The sequence below is a fragment of the Meleagris gallopavo genome, chromosome 4 (genome assembly GCF_000146605.3).
Source record: "Meleagris gallopavo isolate NT-WF06-2002-E0010 breed Aviagen turkey brand Nicholas breeding stock chromosome 4, Turkey_5.1, whole genome shotgun sequence".
Lineage (NCBI taxonomy): Eukaryota > Metazoa > Chordata > Aves > Galliformes > Phasianidae > Meleagris > Meleagris gallopavo.
The window spans coordinates 17,714,282-17,730,512 of record NC_015014.2 but is presented as its reverse complement, the minus strand read 5'-3'; the positions used below and the strand labels follow the sequence as shown (position 1 = coordinate 17,730,512).

General features: G+C 44.8%; 1 protein-coding gene across 1 annotated transcript in view; it reads right to left on the bottom strand.

Annotated features, from left to right (window-relative positions):
• Positions 1-2,293: 2,293 nt before the first annotated feature.
• Positions 2,294-16,231, bottom strand: part of SRP72 (signal recognition particle 72) — a 15,198-nt gene continuing 1,260 nt past the window's right edge. Inside the window, exons 2-19 of the mRNA XM_010709836.3 lie at positions 15,337-15,488; positions 12,231-12,354; positions 11,691-11,834; positions 11,345-11,456; positions 10,174-10,205; positions 9,427-9,551; positions 9,277-9,334; positions 8,953-9,084; positions 8,419-8,547; positions 7,862-7,934; positions 6,566-6,630; positions 6,031-6,126; positions 5,542-5,645; positions 4,869-4,946; positions 4,064-4,201; positions 3,794-3,831; positions 3,339-3,498; positions 2,294-2,547 (exon numbers count right to left, since the gene is read on the bottom strand). Of these exons, the coding sequence (XP_010708138.1) occupies positions 2,373-2,547; positions 3,339-3,498; positions 3,794-3,831; positions 4,064-4,201; positions 4,869-4,946; positions 5,542-5,645; positions 6,031-6,126; positions 6,566-6,630; positions 7,862-7,934; positions 8,419-8,547; positions 8,953-9,084; positions 9,277-9,334; positions 9,427-9,551; positions 10,174-10,205; positions 11,345-11,456; positions 11,691-11,834; positions 12,231-12,354; positions 15,337-15,488 (1,935 nt within the window). The 3' untranslated portion in view covers positions 2,294-2,372. The remainder of the gene's footprint in view (positions 2,548-3,338; positions 3,499-3,793; positions 3,832-4,063; positions 4,202-4,868; positions 4,947-5,541; positions 5,646-6,030; positions 6,127-6,565; positions 6,631-7,861; positions 7,935-8,418; positions 8,548-8,952; positions 9,085-9,276; positions 9,335-9,426; positions 9,552-10,173; positions 10,206-11,344; positions 11,457-11,690; positions 11,835-12,230; positions 12,355-15,336; positions 15,489-16,231) is intronic.

Genomic DNA, 16,231 nt, shown 5'->3' with positions numbered 1-16,231 from the left:
ACAGGCAGACGGACGTGCCTGCAGCGACGAGGCCCCAGCTGGGCGCTGCTGCGGACCTGGAGGTACGCACCGGTGGAAAGAACCTGGCCTCATCCAGCTGCCGGCTGTAAGTTCGCGATCCTTCCTTTCCTCTTCTCGGCTTCTACAGAACCATCAACTCGTAGATTTACCAAGCCGAAAGAACTTGCATTTTCATCCCTAGCCGCTGTTCTTTGTGAGTATGCCTTATTTTTCCTCTAGGCTCACTGGTAACTTGGTCCTCTGAAACACGAGTTCCACCCTTGGGTAATGTGGGGAGGAAAATAAATACCTCCTCTTGTTTTCTTAAACCCACTGATAAGTTTAAAAAGACCACTGTGAAGAATCCTGCAGATGCTTTTAAGTTGCCGGTGAGGTTGTGTATGCCCCCTCCCTGGAGGCATTCAAGGCCAAGCTGGAAAGGGGCTTTGAGCAACCTGGCTAGAGGGAGGTGTCTGCCTATAGCAGGAAGGCTGGAGTGAGATGATCTTAAAGATCCCTTCAAACCCAAACCATTCTATGATTCTGTAAGTTTGAAAGAGCAATGAGTGACAAATAATGTTGTATGCTTTCTGGCTTTTTTGTGAATTTGTTTATATGAAGTCATGGTAACATTTCCACTTCAGGCCTTGGCATCAAATCCTTTCGATGCAGAAGCCTTTACCTCTCAGGTTAACATCTAGCACAATAGCATTTCCCTGAGGAATTATTTCTACCACTGAAAGTCTGTGCACGGGGAAAAAAATGTTTTTGCAACAACTAGAAGTTTCAAGAGATGTCTGAGATTCTACCAGTAGAGTGCTAGGAAGGCAAATGCTCATCCTCAATCTCATCGCCTGCCTCCACTTGAGAAGTGCTATGCTTTTCCAATGCAAACAGCTGTCACAAGCAGCCACCTTGTGTTATCTAGTTCTTGCTTTGCCAAGTCCACTATTAAGAGAGCTGGCTTGTAGGAAAGTGGACAGCGAATCAGCTCAGCTGCCACACAGTTTGATAGTTTAGTTTAGAATCATGAAAGCTGGGAAAGACCTCCAAGACCATCATGTCCAATCCCTACCTACCCCCATCGCGCCCACTAACCACATCCCTCAGTGCTACATCTCCACAGTACTTTAACATCTTTGAGGACAGTGACTCTACCACCCCCCTGGGCAGTCTGTGCCAATGTCTCACTCATTGTAACAGTCTTGCTGTCCTCCTTAGGTTATCCTCTCCCACCTTATCTAGACATCTGTTGTTTTTCAACATCCTATTGCACCTCTGCTGTTTAGTGGTCAGTGACTAACTGGGATACAACACTGAAGACAGTGCATCACAACAGAAAAATTCTGTTAGAAGCTTTGACTAGCATATGCGGAAGCAGTGTAACTGTTTCAAGATGTTTTTGGTTATTCCATACCTCTGAGAGGCAATTTTTTTAAAGGCTGCATTTGAATTTGCTAACATCCAGTTCCCTCCATACAATCTGAATCGTGAGATCTATTTTCTCTCCTTTTCCTAAAAGCTCTATGAAACTCTCTGCTACAGTCTGAAGCCCTGTCCCCTGCTACGAGCAACATCTCACCCAAGCTGCAGGACACTATTCAGCAGGATTGCTGGGGAGAGGTGTAACTCAGCAGAGGAAGCGATCCTTAGGTTGCAATCTTAAAAGAAACATGAAAATCAACCCACAGAGAATGCTGTCACAGTCCCTCACAGGGGATCTGGCTACACATTAAACCTAACCACCTATCTTCTAACTTACGGTGGGTGAAAGCACTGGGGAACTTTCAAAGGAGCTTGCTGCTCTCAAAAACAATCCTTCACAAATCCACTATGCTGGCCCAGTGAGTCATTTCTGCAAGCAACGAAAACAGCAGTTGGGAGCAGAAGCTAGGAAGCAGGCACCTGCTGGCACTGCACATATGGAACAGATCTTGTTTCAGAAACAAGCTACAAGCTCTTGTGTTTATTTACAGTTAAGAAGACAGTTCCACAGAGGTACAAGGGATAATCAAGTAACACAGTTGTCCTTTTTACCCAGCCTGGCTCCCTTGCGACAGCACCTCAGCTGCTCCTGCATAACATCCTGTTTGGGAGCAGGAGATGCAGAAGCCCCCCAAATACACTCAGTGAAGCTCCTTAGTCTGGTTTATACTGCGTGCTAACACAGTTTTGGAGGAAGACAAGCCACAGTAGGTACAAGTGTGAGGAAGACAACCTGATGAGTAATGTGGTGCCCTATACCAGCTCTCTTCCCCCTGGAGCACCAACAAAGATTTGGATAGGAAGAGTCTTTCACCACCACTTTCTTTTGACCTTTATTATGCAACCAACATCGCCTACTGATGTGTGCACATTATACATTCTGCTTTCTACCATCCTCCTTTCCCCCCTTTCTTCTTCTTCTGTTGTTGTTTCTTCTTGGTGGCTGGGGCACCAGCAGGTTTTTGGTGCCTGGGAGGGATGACATTACTTGCAGCCGATACAGCTGCAGCACTGCCGGGCCGAGGGGAGGTAGGTGGGCTGCTGGCAGTCCTACTGGCATCCCTACAGAGAAGACGAAAAAAAGACACCACATGAGTTCACAAGATGTGGCACCGTAAGCAGCAGCTTAGAAGAAAGCTAACAGCAAAAAAATAGTAGTTGCCCTATAAAATAGCAATAGAAAGCCCTATGGATGTGAGGGCATTCACGCAAGGAGACGTTGCTCATCTCAGATGAACTTCAATGTAGATAGCAGGAGAGCCAACATATGATGGGAACTTGTCTCAAAGGGCAAGCAACCAACTTCTAACAGATGCTCATTCAACAGTAGAAGTCCATAACAATGAAAGCAAGGCTTTCAGCTTTAGAACAGACAGGTAACAGCTCGAGCAATGCAAGAGAACCCTTTCAGTCCCCTCAGTTATGGGAGTTTAAGACCAAAATCCTCCTTCCCCCATTGAGCATATAGGCATCTCTATACCAGCTCTCCTGGTAAACACCGCTCAAACCAACAGTACCAAAAAGGCATTTAATGCCTTAGTTTTGAGAGACAGCTGTATAAATGAGAAACTGTCATACAGAACTTGCAGTTCCCTGTGTTGCTATTATTTTAAAAGCACTTCCTTCTCCATTTTATTTGCACTTTAATACCTTCAAGCACGCCTATTAAATCATTTTGGTTTTCAGTTAACTACAGAGATCTTCTGGAAGAGCAGCTGGTAGAAGGTTCGAGTTACAAAGTACTGTTTCAACTGTGCTACCCAGAGCTGGTGAGGTGACAGAAACCAGAAAAAACACCCCCCCTAGCCACCCAGGAGTCATTTCCCACACCAGGCCCAGCAATGGGTACTTACAGTTCAGAGGAAGCAGCTGTGGTTGAACCCTGAGTTCCCTTGCCAACCTGGTCCTTCTTCTTGCCCTTCTTCCGTCCACGATAGTACGAACGTTCTCGCATTGGAAGCCACCGCTCAGGATCAGGAGTTACCTTGGGGTCATAGTTCTTGGGCAGCTTTCCTACAGAACAGTTAGTGCCAGGCAATGAGATTGGAGTCAGCTCACTAGACAAGCATCAACAGAAAGCACACAGAGCCCAGCAATACATAACACATTTCATTGTGGATCTCCTAACAAGGTGCTCTTCTCACTTCTGTGGAGAAATGTCCCCTACGAAAGGTGCAATCATGAACCATTAAGTGAGACCCAGACTCAGCAAAAGGGCTCCAGCTGCCAGGGAGCTCAAGGCTGGCTATCAGAAGAAACAATCTGGCCAGCTCTCTGCATCTGTCAAAAGCTGGGAAACACAACTTACCTTTCTTCTTTTTCTTCTTCTTCTTCACCTCCCCTTGTCTGAAAAGCAAGGCAGGAAACAGTCACTGTGACACAGCAGAAAAGTCCAATAAATGCTATCTCTAGAAGACGCCAAACCATTCCCATCTTTCTAAAAGCTTAGTCTGCTGCTACCTGAAGCTCCTTGCAGTTACACACCAGCCTATTACACAGTAATAGTCTCATCACAACAGGTATGCTTTTCTGCCTTTCCAAAAAATGACTATGCCAGAGCCAAAGCAGCAGATTGTACCCTTGCTCTTTCTGTTGATTGTCTCCAGTGAGTTTCCCAGCTTTCTTCCGAACATAGGTTGCTCCATGGGAGTTCTCTAGTGCATCAACATCTACTTTCAGCGACATGGTATCCGAGGAAGGCAAATGTTTGCTAAGACTACAAAAGAAGAGTTCAGGAATGCAAACCAGGAAGACTAACGCGCAACTGGCAAGGGGTAACCAAGTAAGATAAACACCCATCTTTGTTCAGATACTAACGGGCAACTTCAGCTTGAATGAATTCAGCCTGGTGGTAATATAGATACCAGACAGACCTAAGGAGCTAGTCCCAACTCCCTCAACAACTTCCTGCACAAATTGGGATGAGCTGCTGATTCACTGCCCTCTAACTCTTTCTTTTTTTTTCCATTTTTTTGAGGTGGTGGACAAAACTAGCAACTGGTTTTTTCCAGGTGACAAAAGCTGTACAGGAAGCCTGATACTTTGGATCAGTGAGAATTTAGCCATATTTTGTTGGACACAGCCCTGCATCACTACCACATGTCTAAAACAGCAATAGGAAAAATGGAGAAATTCCTGTTCTTGGTTTCCCTTAGTCTTAAAATACCAAATCTCAGAGAAGAAGAGGCCAAAGATAAAGGGGTCCTAGAATTTCATAGTAATCGAACCAGCTAGGAAATAAAGCAGCTCCAGAAAACGTGACCTGGATGTGCAAACTGGAGATGTTCCTTGTCTGAATTGGAGAATGGGTCTGAATTTCCTACACAAGTAAAATCCAAGGAAACAATGCCCAAATGCCACAGATACCACTGTCAAAAGGATACACTTTCGCTTTTTCGGGGTCCACAAGGGAGTAGGCAGAGATGAGTTGTGCCAAAGTGTGCACATCCTTTGGATTTTGCCTTTGGAGAACAAAAAGCAGAAGAACCAAGTCACACATTCATTCCAGAGCTTGGCATCACCATATACTGCATGTTACTGCACCACAGCTGTTGTCTGTGGGGACAGGCATGTCAGTCTGCGCTCTCTGCCAGAGCACATCTCCAAACATCACTGATGCAGACAGGGAAAGATGCAGATATCATCACAGTATCATTAAGCAAGCAGTGAAGAACAAAATTCTTTCAAGTTACAGATGCAAAGGCTGTTTAATAGACACCCCACTCTCCTCAAATCCCACCAGGTAAATAATAAAAATGAAAACTTAGATATCCATGGCTTATGCAGACTAGAAAACAACGTGTCCCAGTCATTAAAGTAACCTTCACTGCACACAAGAGGCCTCCAGGATAAATCAATCAGGTTTTCAAGTGAATGTCACCTATGGATCAAATGACTTATCCCCTTCAAAAATATGGCTTTCAATGGTACCCCATGTATAAAAGAACTCTAAAGAAGGGCTGATGGCAAACCAACATTGTCAGACGCCACCTGATACCAGAAAGCTTGCAGAGGTCTACGGGCAAAGAATTCCTTTTCAGCAACCTCCCAACTCACTTCCAGAGCTCCTCCAAGTCGCTGATTGCTTCTTTCTTCCTGCCATGCTTTAATTTGAAGTTGGCAGCTTCCCTTATCAGTGACAAATGGACAGGAGACTCTGGCTGAAAGGTAGAGCAGCTGTAATTAGTTTTAGGATTAGGAAAAGTTGAACGTGGACTAGCTGTCCTGGTTTTGGCTGGGAGAGTTTATTTTCTTTCAAGTAGCTGGTATAGTGCTATGTGTAGGATGAGAATACTCTTGATAATACACTGATGCTTTAGTTGTTGCTGAGCAAAAAGTCCATGACTATTCAGCTTCTCACACTGCCCTGCCAGAGAGGAGCTGGGGGGTACATGGAGCTTGAAGGGGACAGAACCAGGACAGCTGACCTAAACTGGCCTAAGGGACACCCCATACCATATGGTGTTGTGTGGAACCATAAAACTGGTCAGAGCTGAACAAATGCTAGCTAGAAATGATTGCATTACCTCCTCTGTATTGACTTGCCTGGAATTGCTGATACCACTGGATAGCCTGTGTGAAGACCTCAATTGCACTGTCAATGTCTTCTTCATGACTGTACATCGTCACTAATGCAGACACCTGCAAATGTTCAAGAGCAGCTTAAAGCAGATCCCCACACAAGTGGTCTGTAACCAGAGAGCCAGCAGTTAATTTACGAAATTTCCTAAAATGATCAATGTGAGCTTTCTGCTCTATTCCTAGAAAGGAGTTATTGTCACAGGCAGGATACCCAGGCGTGACTTTCCTACCCAGGTTCTTCAAAGAAACATCCCCACCAATCTTTCTCCTGCAGTACAAGCTTAGGACTGCACTCACAGAGAGAACCTTCTTGTCTTAGCACTTTCTTTGCTTGCCATCAGACACGGTTTCACTAGAAACCCTTTTTCTCGTCCCCATCTCTACCCAAAGAGCCATGAAAAAAGAAATCAGCACCAAGGTGATGAGATACAAACACCACCTATTTTTCTATACCCTAAACACAACTAGAGTTGACGCAGGGCCAAGGAGTTTTGCTTACCATACCAGGCTTGTGCTGCAGTTCTTCTATGCTCCTCAGAATCATACAGGCCTTGGTAACGCTGCCTTTTTAGAAAGAAAAGAACATGCTCTTAGTGCCATGGTCACAGTTCACCCTGCCTGCTGGACAGGGCAAGGGACTAGTCTGTGAACTTCCACTATTTCCAAAGGTAAACAACAGGGACATAACAATCCCTTTCTCAAAAACATTTCCCTCATTTCCAGAAATGAAGGACAAAAGCCCCCACACAAGGGATCCCATTCTTGCTCTTGGCACAGTCTGAAAGGGTTCAGGAGCAGCTTTTTGCAAGCAGGTTCTTTTCATCCAGAAGCAACTCTGTGCTGTCTGACCGTGTACAGGAATGGTAACATCAGGAAGCCCCACACTGCTTGCAGGATGCCTCCTGACCCAAAACACATTAAATCCTGTCAGTCCTGGCTTGACATGAGCCAGCAATGTGTGCTTGCAGCCCAGAAGACCAACAGTATCCTGAGCTGCATCAAAAGAGGAATTGCCAGCAGAGCGAAGGAGGTGATTATGCCCCTCTATTCTGCCCTTGTGCGGCCCCACTCGCAGTGCTGCATTCAGGCCTGGGGCCCTCAGCGCAAGAAAGACATGGAGCTGTTGGTAGGGATTCAGAGGAGGACCACACAGATGATCAGAGGGCTGGAAAACCTCTTCTAAGAAAGGCTGAGGAAGCTGGGCTTGTTCAGCCTGGAGAAGACTCAGGAGAGACCTCACTGCAGCTTTCCAGTACTTAAAGGGAACTTCTAAACAGGAGAGAGACCAACTTGTTACATGGTCTGATAGTGATAGGACAAAGAGAAAAGGCTTTAAACTAAAAAGAGGGTCGATCTAGACTAGAAATTTTTCACTCAGAGAGTGGTGAGGGGCTGAAACAGGTAGTCTAGAGAAGTTGTAGATGCTCCATCCCTGGAGGTGTTCAAGGTCAGGTTGGAGGCCCTGGGCAGCCTGATTAGTGGATGGTAACACTGCACATGGCAGGGGGTTGGAAGTAGATGATCTTAAAGGTCCCTTCCAACCCAAGCCATTCTACGATTCACAAAAATTGTGGGCAGCTCTAATCAGGGATCTGTGTAGCCTCAACATTCGGGCACTAAGCTATAAGCTCTATCCCCCCATAGCTCCATCTTTAGAATACCTGACTGAAAGTATCTCTGTTCTGCACTCTATCACAACAGTGACTGCAGCAGAGATTGCCCTAAAGATTGTTTTCCCTCAACTCTCACACCATTGTAATGTGCTGACACTTTCCCAAGGGAGGAGATTGAATACCTTGAGCAATTTTTAGCTGGGCCATCGTCAGCTTGATCTCAGCTGCATTGGCAGGGTGCTGCTCTGCAAAGTCCTGAGGATCAAAGGATAGAACAACTCAACATGCTTTTCTGGGCAACCAGATCTTATGCTCAGTCACAAAAAGCTGGCAAGAGCCAAGGGAATCTTTCCAGCATAGGCAGACTTCAGCATGCAGCAGAAGAGAGCCTGAAACTGCCAGTGTCCCACTGTCCTCTTTGATTACAATCCTAGACCACTCATTACTTACCCAAGAGGGCTGTTGTAGACTGCTTGCAAGCAGAGCCACAGAACCCACTGCTTACCCTTGAAGAAATCTACAAATATCAGAGGTGCAAGGGAATACTTTCCCTTTTAAAGAAGCATGGTTTGTTTAGATGTAAATGCTTTCCAGCAGCATTAAACTAAACTATTACAAGCACAGTCAGATATCCCTGGAAATTTAAACAAGACAAAACAAAGGGAAATAGCACAGAAAAAAACACATAGAGCTAAGTTTGAAGGGCGCAAGACAAAAGGAGTACTTTGTCTTAACCTACCTGCAGAAGCCCTATGGCCTTTGTATGCTGCTTTTCACGACACAGTTGGGCTGCCTGGATTAGCACAGGAAGAAGATGCTCGGGGCTCTGTGACTGCAGGCTTGCTGACAGTTTGCGGCACTGCTCTGCCTGAGGGGTGGGAGTAGAAAATATATTTTGTTCAATCTCTGTAAGCACTAATGCTGACCTGATCTCCAGTTATACCTAATAAGATGAAATGCTAGCAATGAATTCCCTGAAATGGATAAAGAGCCAAGAACAAAACCTCCTAGTAGCAGTTCAGATGGATCTCAGAACCCGACACATTCAGTCTCTCTCCTCCTAGTCATCTCTGCATTGCCTTGCTGCAGCAACACTCAAGTCACTACTCAACAAGCTGCACTGTTCTTTAAGGGATATTTTTTTCCCCACTTCTGTGCCTAAGCCAAGTATTCATACTTCTGCCAGATAGACTGCATATCCATTTTTGCCTAGTCAAATTACCGTGGAGGGTGCTAAACCTGTAACCAACCACTGCAGATCAGTTTCTCCTACCTGGTTAGTGTACATTGCCAGCAAAGCTTTGTTGAATTCAATTGCCTGAAGCTGTTTCTTGGAGAGTTTATGCTCAACACCTTCTGCATTGGTCAGCTTCACCTTTTTCTTTGAGTCAAAAACATTTTGGTCCTGGGGAAAAATCACACATGATTAGATGATTTCACTACATTCCTTGAACAAGAAAAAGGCTTTGAATCTGTGATTTAACTACTGTTTAGGAAAGAGCCGTTCCTGATTATCCCCCTTCTCCATAGAAGCAGACAAACAGGCTGAGTAGCTACAAGAAAGGACCACACTGAGAGCAGCAAGGTAATTCTATACCTTGTTAATTGTAATGATGTTATTTGCGATGACGGCAAGCAGCCCTACATCTGTTGGCCTGTAAATAAAAAAAGGAGAAAGCACATTATTATTGAACAGTGGTCTCTCTACAGGTGGAAGAACAAGCACTTATTTTAGAAAAGCTCCTACTTCAACTTGATTATTTGATTGTAGAGTTGTAGAGCATCCTCTGTGCGACCCTGCAGTTGCATGATATATGCCATCTGACCATGAATAATGGCCAGTTCAGCCTCAATGTCTTCTTCAGTCACATCCTGAGAGAAAATCAAAGCAAAAGTAAAATTAAAAAAAAACACAACAACCTGCAATCTCAGCACTTCTCCCATGGCTTCCGCATTCTGCATTGAAGGCAAATGTTTATGAGCTCTCTTGAGCCATGTAAGCAGCAAAGAACCCCAGCCGCTACAGGTAAAGCCGCAGTACAAATGCAAGTGTATCTGGGTTAAACTAGAAAAAAAGAAAGCTTCACCTGCTATTGTAAGAGTTCAAAGGTACTTTTAGTTTGTGCACTGAACCTGCCCCTCTGCTTGAAGCAACAACAGTGAGTACGAGTCACCTAAGCTTCCCATCACCCACTCAGCATGTTCATACACAGCATAAATGGGACACAGGGAGATTTCAAACTGTATCCATACTGCCTGTACCAATACGGGCAACAACACAAGGAACACAGCAGCAAACAACTTGCTGTGTTGCACTTCTGCAACAGCTACAATTGCTGCCCCAGCCTCGCAAGTTGGTACCAGCAGCAGTGGCAAGTCTTGCTGAGTAACACTGTACATCGGCTTTGGCTGTCATCTGGCTGTTTACAGCATGACCTCAGCCTCATTCATGTTGGTGCAAAGCAAACTTTCCATAACAACATCAACAACTTACAGAGTCTTCTGAGAGTGACTGGCGACACAGCTCTAGAAGAAAAACGAAGAGAAGAATGAAATTTAGAAGGCTTAAGGAAAGAAAGAAGGTCTAGAAGCATAAACTGTTTCCGTGTATCCCTTGCAGATGCTGAATCCAAAATTTCTGTAGCATTATGAAAAGCAATTGAGTCTACAGGTTTGGTGATGATGACAGCGACCATGAAGGAGAAGATAAGATTACTCCGAAGGAATGTCAAAAACAGGAGATACCATCTCTCCCAACGCTGCCTACTGAGAGCAGACTCACACACTCATTCTCTTTCCTAAACAAATTTATTTGAACCTAGCTGCTGATCTATTCCACTAAGGCTCACACAGCTCTTAGTATTAACTACTACCAAAGTCAATTAAGGTGCTTTAAGCCCACCCTTTACAGGGAAGCAATTCTACCAGTTTTCAGTACAGACCACTTAACTTTCACTTAATTTTCTCAAGTACCTCATCAGAATGTTACTTGTTTTGCTCTCCAAAGGAATATTATAAGAGCATACATATAGATTCACTAATGCCAAGAATTGCATTTGCACAATACAACAGTTGAATGGGAGAGTTGCTGTTCTATCAGCAAAATCAGGGCAGAACTGACCTATTTATCTGTAAGAGCAAATAGATCAGAAAAACTCATTTTCTGTCACACCTTTCCTTTTTAAAAAAGGAAAATAAACAACAAAAAATCCCACACACAATCTTTCTTTCACCCTACTGAAAAAAACGCTCTTCACAAAAAAAGGAAACCTCATTTGTATTACACTGGTATCATGGCTAATTCAGACCATGCATGTCACATATAAATATACACATAAATATGTATATATGCACTCACAAAACTAAGAGTTAAGAATGAGGTGTTTCATCTATGAGAAGAGATCTACTTCCCACTTCAGAAAAACTGTTTAAAAGAATTCAACCTCCATCAGGGGTCTGAAAGAGAGCCAGAAGATGCCACATGTAATGTGGCTCTGGAAAAAAGCAGCAGAGGAATGCTTCTACATAGACACCACATCTGCTAAGAACCATCTGGACACCTATCAAAAATTCTGATGTCAATCAAGAATTAAAACTTCCTTCTCTCTGTTTTTAAGTATGCCTAGGAAGAGCACAAGGCTTTTAACACCCCATCATGATTTTACCTTCTGCTTTCTGTAATTTCTTCATTGCTTCATTCAGCTTTCCTTGTCCAATCAATGCACACGCATTGTTATAACACAGCTCGTAGGTAGCTTCTCGAAGGCCCAAGTTTTCCTAGCATGAAAAGCAAATGCAAACACCAACTGACCTATACTGGCTACAGACACAAGCTATAGCTTTCAGATACACTCAAACTATTCCTTGCAAAATAAATATGCTACAAAAAACTGTTTTAGAGGCAATTTTACAAGGGCGTGCAACAGGCAAATTTTAAGTCACAGTGCAAAGTATTTTCCTTTGCACTGCAAACAAAATAAGAGGCAATCAACAAGTGAGCAACTCACTTACTGGCATTACTCTCTCCCATGTGCTCTGTGCTGCCACAACAGCAGAGAGGTTGGTTTTTCGTTCTTCCTCATATTCATCCTGGGAGTTGCGGATGAGATCCCGGTATGCAGCCAGACACTCATCATAACGCTCCAACCTGTACAACTGACGACAGCAAGGGATTAGCCATCAGAACAGCATTTCCCTGCCTTCTTTTTCCCTCCTCACAGACTGGCTGCAGCAGAGCATCATATGTTTCAGGTTGAACATTACTGATGTTTGCATCTACCTGTAAGGGCAAATTCTATAGATGAGATTTGCTAAGACTCAAGCAATGAGAACAGATACCTACACAGAGACTCCAGAATTCTTACTCCTAAAATAGCTTCATTAGAAGCAGCAATTTAAATGGTGTTATTCTCTGACAGTTTTCTTCCAGATTAATGAGAAAGTTAAATTAATAGTCTCTCAGGCAACCAAGAGAAGACTTGTCCCAAATGAGTAGGGGGACAAGGCATCCAGCATACAAAACTGCCACCAAGAAGAAAAGTTTGTTATTACCACTTGTCCATAAAGCTCCTTCAGTTTGTCTGTTTGCTGACTGGCACTCTGAATGGTCTTGAGAGCATTTTCAATGCGATTCAACCTGTATTCACAGTAGGCCTTCTCAAAGGCAATAACATCACTGCAAAGACAAGACAAAGGTTAATAGCAGGCTGGAGTGTTCATGCAACAGCTTTTGCCCACCTGAACACACTTATTTAAGCAGCCCTTATCAATCACAGACTAGTAGATTCCCAAAAAGCCAAACACCAGAGGTGAGCACATGATCACAAGTTACTGAATTATTTATCTGTTGAGTACTGTAAAAATCTTAAACAACCTCAAAACAGCAAAAGAACCACCACCTTCCCTGTAGGACACAGAGACAAGTGGTACTGGCAAGCAAGAAACTTGTATACAAGTCTATGGGGCCAGATGACATGCATCCCAGGGTTCTGAAGGAGCTGGCTGAGATGGTTGCTGAGCCACTCTCCATCATATTTGAGAAGTCATGGCTGTCAGGTGAGGTTCCCAGTGACTGGAAAAAGGGTCACGTCACTCTCATTTTTAAGAAAGGGAGCAAGGAGGGCCTGGGGAACTACAGGCCAGTGAGTGTCACCTCTGTGCCTGGGAAGATTGTGGAACAGATCCTCCTGAATGACATGCTAGATCACATGAGGAATAGCATGTGATCCGAGACAGCCAGCACAGCTTCACCAGGGGAAGGTCAAGCTTAACCAATTTGGTGGCCTTCTATAATGGGGTGACAGCATTGGTGGACAAAAGGAAGGCGACCGATGTCATTTACCATGTGCACAAGGCCTTTAATGTGGTCCTGCACCACATCCTTATCTCAAAATTGGAGAGATGTGGATTTGATGGGTGGACCACGCAGCGGAATAGGAATTGATTGAAAGGCCACAGAGGGTAGCGATCAATGGTTCTGTGTATAGGTGGAGGCTGGTAATGAGCAGTGTCCCCAGTGATCTGTCTTGGGACTGGTGCTCTTTAACATCTTTACCAATGACATCAATGCCAGAATTGAGTGCACCCTAAGCAAGTTTGCTGATGACACCAAGCTGAGTGGTGCAGTTGACACGGTGGGTGGAAGGGATGCCATTCAGAGGGACCTCAACAGACTTGAAAGGTGAGCCTGGGTGAATCTAATGACGTTCAACTCAGCAAAGTGCAAGGTTTTGCACCTGGGCCAGAGGAATCTCAGGCATACTACAGACTGGGAGGAGTAGTCCTTGAGAGTAGCCCTGCAGAGAAGAACCTGGGGAACACAAGCCATCAGAGTGCTCTTGCAGCTCAGAAAGCAAATGGTATCCTGGACTTCATCAAAAGAGGGGTGGACAGCAGAGACAGGGTAATTGTCCCTCTCTACTCTGCTCTTGTGAGTCCCTATCTGGAGTCTGTGTCCAGGTCTGGGGCCTCCAATATAAGAAAGACAGAGAGCTATTGGAGAGGGTCCAGAGGAGGGCCTCAAAGATGATCAGAGAGCTGGAGCACCTCCCCTACGAAGACAGGCTGAGGGAGCTGGGCTTGTTCAGCTTGGAGAAGAGAAGGCTGCAGGGTGACCTCATTGCGGCCTTCCAGTACCTAAAATGAGCCTACAAACAGGAGGGAAGTCAACTCTTTACAAGAGTAGATAATAGCAGGACAAGGGGAAATGGTTTTAAGTTGAGGGAGGGAAGATTTAGGTTGGATGTCAGGAGGAAGCTCTTTAATATAAGAGTGGTAAGGTGCTGGAACAGGCTGCCCAGAGAGGTTGTGGATTCCCCGTCCCTGGAGGTGTTCAAGGCCAGGTTGGATGGGGTCTTGGTCATCCTGGTCTAGTATTAGATACGGAGGTTGGTGACCCTGCATGCGGCAGGGGGGTTAGTGCTTCATAATCCTTGAGGTCCCTTCCAACCCAAGCCATAAGCCTGTTAAATTTAGGGAAATTACTTCTCCTCTCCATCATATATTGAAAAACAACCTACAAACTTAGATTCCTTTCATCCCAAGAAAGAAGTGATTTGTGAATGAGATGACAATATTTATTCAGATGTGAATATAAATATGGAAGCACTTCGCTACTTCAGTACTACAATGCATTTTTCTGGGAAGCTCCTTAACAAAAACAGTATCTGAAACGGAAAACTGCTGCTTCCACACAATTCCTATCTCTGTCATTGCACTGTCTTCTTTATTAGGAAGAGAATTAAATTTGCTTAATGACATGAAAGGGGATACAGAAACTTGACTTGTACTAAAACACAAGTTGTCTTCAAGGTGTTGATTTTGAGAACACATACAAAGGGCTTGCACTATCCTGATAGTTAAAGTAATACTATCATATGGCAAAGAAAATTACCCCAAAAAGCAGTATGATGATGTAGCAGAAATGCTAAGTCATGGCCTGAACAAGTGATTCAGCATCTGGTGAGAAGGCAGGGTCAACCAAGTGGAGCTCAGGTGCATGCAATCCACCTGAGTGACTGGAAGAGGTAGAAGCCAGGATCCACCCCTTCACAGATCTCATTTAAGGGTTGGCAGTGGAGGCAAGGGTATCTCTCTCTGGAGATCCCTACCTACCTGAGGCCTTCCAAAGGTATGTGGTGCTTTTCTTCCATTTCTATGTCTGTAGTTGCTGTGTTTGGGCTTGTTCTCATTTGCTGTAGCCAAAGGCTTTGCCACCTTGATTACTGTGGTACATTCCATTACGTCATTACAGATGAGAATGCCATACAAAGCTAACAGCTTGCTGCTACTAGCAAAGGCTTATCCTTCTCTTTGCTCTCACAAAAACCATCCCCTTCCCCTCCATAACCACATCAACAAGCAAAATCAACTAATGGAGATAGGTACTACCTAGAACTAGATAGAGGACAATCTCTGCTACTATTTAAAAAAAAAAAGAAGCCCGTAGACCACTTCAGATTAATGCAGGCTATCTCTCATGCTCAGATTAAATCAGCATTTTACTGAGAACCCCAACTGCAATGGCTCTGAGCACCTCCTGCTCTTGATTTTTTTATTTATTTTTTTTATTACTGATTAGTTCCCTCCACCTGAAGCTGCAGGACTTATCAGGGGCTCACAATTTCTTATTTTGTAGTTACATTAAGACACAACTCACCTGGACAACACTTTAGTGTGGGTGTTGATTACACTGAGGGCTTCCTTGAAGCTCCCGTTCTGGATAAGACATACTACTTTACACTGAAGTGCAGTCACATCATCTTTGCTGATCTGCAGAACTGGAGAGGAAAACAGTTTTAACAGAAGGATCTAACTGGCAGACAGGCTAAAGTTTTTAAAGTGCCATACACTGTTTAAGCTGGAAAAAAAAAAACATTTAACACTTGCATCATTTTAAAAGGGTTCTGGTGTGGCTTGCTCATGAGAAAACCCTGCCAGTGTGAAAGAGCTCAACACAAGCACTGAACTTAACTGACTGCTATGGTAACCTGCCTGGAACAGAGCTGCACCGAAGGAGCTGTACACACCTGAGCAAACCTTTCATTGGCATGTCACTTCCAGACAGAGAACAGTGCCAAAACCTGTCTCAGTGCCACGTAAGGCACAGTCAGGAAGAAAGACTCTGGAGCACAAGTCCTACGGGAGCAGCTGAAGGAGCTGGGGTTGTTCAGTCTGGAGGAGGCCCAGGGGAGACCTTATGGCTCTCTGCAACTGCCTGACAGGAGGCTGTGGTGAGGTGTGGGTCGGCCTCTGTCCCCAGGTAACAGCGACAGGATGAGAGGGAATGGTCTCAAGTTGTGGCAGGGGAGGTTCCGGTTGGCTATTAGGACACGTTGCTATTAGGGCACGCATCTTCACCGAACGGGTGCGATGCGTTGGCTCAGGTGGAGGTATGTGTAGATGTGGTGCTGAGGGACGTGGGGCAGCGGTGGACTCGGCAGTGCTGGGTGATGACATTAGAAACCTTTTTCATGTCCATGCAGGGCGCTTCAATTCCGGGGAGATGGGGGGGAGGGGGAGCACGATGAAAACCCAGCAAGGCCGACCAGACA